This window comes from Sinocyclocheilus anshuiensis, unplaced genomic scaffold (genome assembly GCF_001515605.1).
Source record: "Sinocyclocheilus anshuiensis isolate Anshui unplaced genomic scaffold, SAMN03320099.WGS_v1.1 scaffold1514, whole genome shotgun sequence".
NCBI classification, from domain to species: Eukaryota; Metazoa; Chordata; class Actinopteri; order Cypriniformes; family Cyprinidae; genus Sinocyclocheilus; species Sinocyclocheilus anshuiensis.
In genome coordinates, this window is record NW_015546148.1 from 236,257 (window position 1) to 243,514 (window position 7,258).

At 36.9% G+C, this 7,258-nt stretch overlaps 1 protein-coding gene across 4 annotated transcripts in view; it reads left to right on the forward strand.

The window, feature by feature from the left end:
• LOC107701250 (vitamin D3 receptor A-like) overlaps positions 1-7,258 on the forward strand; it is a 64,686-nt gene that overhangs the window by 28,107 nt on the left and 29,321 nt on the right. For 2 of the 4 annotated variants that reach the window (XM_016503213.1, XM_016503214.1), the window contains 2 exons: positions 68-210; positions 3,594-3,741. In XM_016503213.1, the coding sequence (XP_016358699.1) occupies positions 3,596-3,741 (146 nt within the window). In that variant the 5' untranslated portion in view covers positions 68-210; positions 3,594-3,595. The remainder of the gene's footprint in view (positions 1-67; positions 211-3,593; positions 3,742-7,258) is intronic. The other 2 variants (XM_016503212.1, XM_016503215.1) reach the window with 1 other exon arrangement.

The window sequence follows — 7,258 nt, forward strand, 5'->3', positions numbered from 1 at the left end:
TTTTTTGTTATTTTTTTTTATTTTTTATTTCAAATAAATAAGTATTTTTCTGTGCTTTTAATTTCAGCTTTAGTTAACTCTAATAACTCTGCTGAAGTCCATTTTTGAGGCCTGGATTCAGTCTGTGTTTTCTGCATTCTGTAAATCTCGCTGCTAAAGGAAGTGCACACTCTGTTTGTCACAATAAGATGCTCTGAAACGTCCTCAGAGGTGAGTTATGTGTTCTGCTGCTCAGGTAGGGAGTGTTTCTTCACATTCCCGCTGGGTCGTCGCTAATAATCCCCGGCGCTGACCGTGTTTCTGCAGAGAGGCCCCGCCTGCAGCTCTTCCCTCCCTAAACGGGCCCCTCTGTCGGGATTTAGGGCCCCCCGTTCCTCTGCGTCCCCCGCCTGCCAGCTACGAGCCTTTTCTTTTCCTAGCGAGCGCTAAAAACAAGGTCGAGCCCAACATTTGGAAAGCGTTTCTTGTTTTTTTGTTTTTTTCCGGAGCGAAGCTGCAGTTTTTCTGCGATCGCTGCGAGTCTTCGGTGGTGTGGGAGTGGATTCTGGACGGATCTGATCTGGGATCAGCGTTGAGGCGTAACACTGGTAAACGTGTTTCTTTTTTTTAAAGAAATTAATACTTTTTTTCAGCAAGGATGTGTTAAACGGATTACAAGTGATAGTAAAGACTTATATTGTTAGAAAAGATTTCTGTTTTGAATAACTGCTCTTCTTTTTAACTTTTTATTCATCAAAAAAGAATCCTGAAAAAAGTATCGCAGGTTCCAAAAAAATATTAAGCAGCAGATACTGATAATAAATCAGCATATTAGAATGATTTCTGAAGATCATGTGACACTGAAGACTGGAGTAATGATGCTGAAAATTCAGTTTTGATCACAGAAATAAATTAGATTTTAAATTATATTAAAATAGGAAACCAATATCAGAAATTACAATAATATTTCACAATATTGCTGTTTTTTCTGTATTTTTGCCTTGATGAGCATAAGGGACTTCTTTAAAAACATTATAAATCTTACTGATCCCAAATTTTTGAACGGTAGTGTATATACATATATATTTGTTTTTTCCCACTATATTCTGATTTCCAGATGTTTATCTTTTACCTGGAAAAATGTATATTGATTTTAAGGTTCACGATGACAATACATTTCTTCATGAGCTTCACCATACAGCGCTGATGATAATGACACTGTGCTGATTCTGATTATCATTTACCTGGAACAAAAAACAGCTCATTCATTCTCTGATGAATCTGGAGCATCGAAACTGATCTCAGCGCAGCTGTTTACTGATCACAGCGCTATAAGCGCTATAAGCGGCTTCTGCTTTTGGTCTCCTGCTCTCACACACACTCAAACACACACACACACACACACACACTCACTCACTCACTCACTCACTCACTCACTCACTCACTCACTCACTCACTCACTCACTCACTCACTCACTCACTCACTCACTCACTCACTCACTCACTCACTCACTCACTCACTCACTCACTCACTCACTCACTCACTCACTCACTCACTCACTCACTCACTCACTCACTCACTCACTCACTCACTCACTCACTCACTCACTCACTCACTCACACGCACACACTCAAACACACACACACACACACACACACGTGTTCACATGCACAACAACATCACATGTGTGTGTTTGTGCATGCTGATGTCTGATGTGTATTCAGGTCTTGCTCTTCACCGCTGTTTGTCCTCTCGCTGTACAAAACAAGCTGATCGCTTCCAGGAACGACCTGCAGAATAACACACACATATTATTATTATTATTATTATTATTATCATAGCTGCTAGAAATGCTTTCGGCGTGAGTAATCATGGAAACCAGATCCGTTGCATGTTTTGTTTCTTTCCCTCTGCTCTTGGCGGCCTTTGACCTGTAGTTGCTCTTTTCATTATGCAACGCACTTCTGTAACCATATCTTCGCTCGCTGAACATTCATTATTCCCGCACACACAGGTGTGAATCCTGGTGTAATCCACACCATTAGCGACAGATGGGAGAGTTAAAGTAATAGATCAGCCAAACATGAACATTTTCTGTAAATCTCTTCACCCTCAGTTCATCCAAGATTAGGATGAGTTTGATTCTTCATCAGATTTGGAGAAATGTAGCATTGCATCACTGTCTCACCAATGGATGTGAATGGGTGCCGTCAGAATGAGAGTCCAAACAGCTGATAAAAATAATCCACAAGTAATCCACAGCACTCCAGTCCATCAGTTAACATCTGGAGAAGACAAAAGCTGAAACAAATCCAGCATTAAGACGTTTTTAATTAACATCTTGTGAAGTGAAAAGCTGCATGTTTGTAAGAAACAAATCCATCAAGATGTTTTAACTACAAACCGTTGCTTCTGGCTAAAACATGAGCCCATAATCCATAATATAGCATCCTCCAGTGAAAAAGTCGTCTGGTCTGAATCAGGAGAGAAATCTGCACTGTTTACAAGTGAAAACAGTCTAAAATCGCTCTAAACAAATATGTGGCTGGATTTTGATGCGAGATGCACTTTTTCACTGAAGGAAGCGTTATTATGGACTCATATATTTGAGTTAAAAATGTCTTAATGCTGGATTTGTTTCAGCTTTTGTCTTCTCCAGATGTTAACTGATGGACTGGAGTGCTGTGGATTACTTGTGGATTATTGTGATGGAAACAAACTCATCCTGATCTCAGAACACATCTTCGTTTAGGGTTAACTATTCCTCTAAATCTGTGTCAGTTTGAGGTGTTTCTCAGTGTTTATAGGCATCAGGGTGTCATGGACAGCATTCAGAAAGAAGGGACGGGGATAAACAGCATCTCAAACCTCTTTCCTCTCTTTTCATTAGTATTTTTAAAGACAATTTGGCACAATCATGTTACAAAAGAGAGAAAAAGAGTTTGATCCTAAATCTTTGTATTTCTCATCTTAACACTGTGTATAAATCAATATAATATGTTTATATTACATTAATTTACATGTTGAGACAAATATCAGATTTCATAAGCAAAACAATTACGACGTATACAAAATCTCTATAAAACAACTACATGCCATCGCACAAACCCACCCATTCACATCCATTGCTGAGACACTGATGCAATGCTACATTTCTCCAAATCTGATGTAGAAATAAACTCATCCTAATCTGGGATGGCCTGAAGGTGAGGATATTTGCAGCAAACGTTCATTTTTGGGTGAGCTATTCCTTAAATTCGTGCAAATGCCTTGGATGGAATAGAATAGGGGGGCGGGGGGGCGAGATTGATTGCTGAGACACTGATGCAATGCTACATTTCTCCAAATCTGATGTAGAAATAAACTCATCCTAATCTGGGATGGCCTGAAGGTGAGGATATTTGCAGCAAACGTTCATTTTTGGGTGAGCTATTCCTTAAATTCGTGCAAATGCCTTGGATGGAATAGAATAGAGGGGCGGGGGGGCGAGATTGAGCTGATGTTTTTCAGTGGATAAAAGCAGCTGCTAAATGCATAAATGTAAGTGATTTATGTAAATGTGGTCGGGCTCTCGTGGCTGTCTGACGCTCCTCTCGCTCTGTCCGTGTTTCAGTGATGGATCCCATGGCCGTGAGCACGTCTGCGACGGGTCAGGATGAGTTTGACCGCAACGCGCCGCGGATCTGTGGAGTGTGTGGAGACAAGGCCACCGGCTTCCACTTCAACGCCATGACCTGCGAGGGCTGCAAGGGCTTCTTCAGGTAAACACTGTCATGATGTTAGCTTTCTGTTTCAAATAAATGCTGTTCTTTTGAACTTTCTATTCATCTGTGAATCCTGAAAAATAAAATGCATCACGGTTTCCACAAAAATATTGTGCAGCACAACTGTTTTCAACATTGATGATAATCAGAAATGTTTCTTGAGCAGCAAATCAGCATATTAGAATGATTTCTGAAGATCATGTGACACTGAAGACTGGAGTAATGATGCTGAAAATTCAGCTGCGCATCACAGAAATAAATTACATTTTAACAGATATTCACACAGAAAACAGCTGTTTTAAATTTTAATAATTTTTATCATTTTAGTTTTTAATTACTGTATTGTCGATCAAATAAATGCAGACTTAGTGAGCAAAAACACTTTTCAAAAACTTTTCAAAAAAATTTAATTATTCCGAACTTTGACTAGTAGTGTAGAACGTTGCAGGTTAAATTCATTTATATTACTAGTGTACCATAATAATAAAACTATTAAAAATATTACTAGTGTACTGTAACACTACTACTACGAATAAAACTATTAAAACTTTATTTTTTAAGCAATATTGCACAATTTTTCTTCCCTTGTTTTTATTTTAACAGTAAACTTCTATTGTTTAGCACTTTGTTTTCCAACAAACTTTTATTTGCTTACATTTTAATATTAAATTAAATGTGTTATTGTTCATTTGATTAACACTGTTTTTGAGTTTGTACTAAATCATAAATCCATAAAAAGACAATACATTTCATGTTTGGACAGTCCGAACCCTTGACCAGCAGTGTAAAATATTTCAGGTTAAATTTAGTATTATTATTATAACATAATTATTTGAATATATTATTAAGCTCTATCACTGATGCTGAGTTTTTCTCAAAAAATTCTAAAAGTTGAAATGAAGTCAAACCTTTGACCAGCAGTATAAAATATTCCAGGTTTTATATACAGTGGGTACGGAAAGTATTCAGACCCCCTTCAATTTTTCACTCTTTGTTATATTGCAGCCATTTGCTAAAATCATGTATATATACATATAATGTATGTATATATCAGTATCCTATAGGATTAGTCCCTAATTATGTTATGAATTCCAGGATGAATTATGTATATACTGTGAGTGCACTGTGTGTCTGTGTCTCATATATCTCATGTGTGTATTTGTGTGCGTGCGTGCGTGCATGCGTGCGAGTGTCTGTGTCTGTGTCTGTGTGTAAAAACATGGCAGCCTTCAGAAAATGTTCCCGCTCTGGTCCCGGTGTTATTTTCATCTGTTAAATCCGCCCAAAGGTCAGTCGCTCAGGCGTGATCCGCGTCTGGTGTCTGCAGCTCGTTAGACGCTTGCTTTTATTACCCTGCTGAAAAATACCAGCTTATGTAAGTAATGGAGCCGCTGTTATTGAGTGGTTTCATACGCAGTGACTGAGAGAAGGGTGCGCCTCCCTGTAGTCAGTGACGTCGCTGGAATAAAATGCCGTCTGAATGCGGGATGGGAAAGCGCTTGCAGTTTCTCGCTGCTGTTCTCACTGATACTGTACCTTTAAGAGTCCTGTCTGCCCCGACCTCTGTTCTGATTGGCTGAGCTCTTTATGGCGTGAATGTCATTGAGATGTAAATGTGGGCATCTGAAAACACAGACCGAATCGTGGAATCCGGTCATAAACATGGAATTTACTGCAACGGAATTTACGGAACGTGACGGAACCTGGTGGAGAAAACTATCACTACATCCCGCCAAAATAAAAGTTTGGTTATGTAGCAGTTACGACAGAAATGTGTTACTATTGTACAGCAGAATGTACTTTCACTGTAACTTCAATGTAATGTAATGTCATTCATAATAAAGTATGTAAGAAAGTTATTAACTTTATTTTTTAAGGAATATCAGAAATTTTTTTTCTTCAAGTCTAACAGTAAACCTCTTGTGCAGCAAAGGAAGCGTTACATTTTTATTTGATGAAAATGATTAAAATGGAAAAGTATTGAAATGTAATGTTTTATGCCTTCATTTGATTACCACCATTTTTAATGGTAAGTTTGTATTAAATCGTAAATCCCAAAAAATAAAAATAAGATAATTTCTAAATAAATAAATAAATAAATAAACAAACAGCAATCTATATAATCTTATTTTGTACAAAAAAAAAAAAATTAATGGGAGATATCAAATTATTAAAATTATTATATTGTTAAGGTTTTATGAATTCAATGTGAAAAAGATAAAAGAAAAGATAAAACTGTATTTGGGAAAAAATAAGACTTCATAGTGCCTAAAAATGTCGTTTTAGTTATATTTTATTTGAATAAATTGTTATAAGATTGGATATATCTCATGTTAAGAGATGAACCCAATTAATTGGACATGTTTTCTGATAATTAATTAAATTAATTTTAATTAATTTAGCAATTAAAACAGAATGTATAAAAATTAAAACTGAAGAGAAAAAAAAACTGAATTCAGAAAAATTAAAACAGAACAAAAGGAATTTGGGAAAAACATAAAACTGATTTCCTATTGTCATAAAAATGTATTTTTTGTTATATTTTTTAATTAATTGTCGTTAAATTGAATAACTTTCATGATTTCAATTAATTAAACATGCTTTTTGATTAGTAATATTTAAATTAACCATTAAATTGGAATCCAGAAAAACTACATCAGAGAAAAAGAGAATCCAGAAAAACTAAAAGAGAAGAAGTTAAGTTTAGGAACAAATAAAACACGTTTCATAGGACCCTAAAATGTAATGTTTGGTATATGTTATATTGTAATATTTGTTATATTTAATAAATTGTCATTAAATTCAATAACTTCCATGAGTTCAATTAATTAGACATGCTTTTTGATTACTAACATTTAATTCGACCATTAAAACACATATAAAACACAGTCATGCACTTTTTGCATTAACTGCAAGAGAGCTGCTGTTTTGCGCTGGCGTCCCATCAGGCCGTGTGCTTTCAGTGACGCTCGTCTTCTCTGTGAAGTGTGTGTGCTTCAGATCGAGTTCACACACACACTGACACGTTTCTGACAGGTGTGTTTCATACGCCAGCGGATCACATTCAGTGCGCTCGCGACCACAGGTCAGGGGTTCGATTCTCAGGGTCAGTTTGGGCTATTCTGATCGGTTTGTTTACGTGTGTTTACAGAGGATAGTGAGGAGTGTAAACATACACGTGTGAGTGTGTGTGTGTATTGTAGTATAAGTGAGTGTGTGTGTATTGTAGCATAAGTGATTGTGTGTGTGTGTGTGTGTGTTTGTGTGTATTGTAGCATGAGTGTGTGTGTGTGTGTGTGTATTGTAGCATGAGTGTGTGTGTGTGTATTGTAGCATGAGTGTGTGTGTGTGTATTGTAGCATGAGTGTGTGTGTGTGTATTGTAGCATGAGTGTGTGTGTGTGTATTGTAGCATGAGTGTGTGTGTGTGTATTGTAGCATGAGTGTGTGTGTGTGTGTGTGTGTATTGTAGCATGAGTGTGTGTGTGTATTGTAGCATGAGTGTGTGTGTGTGT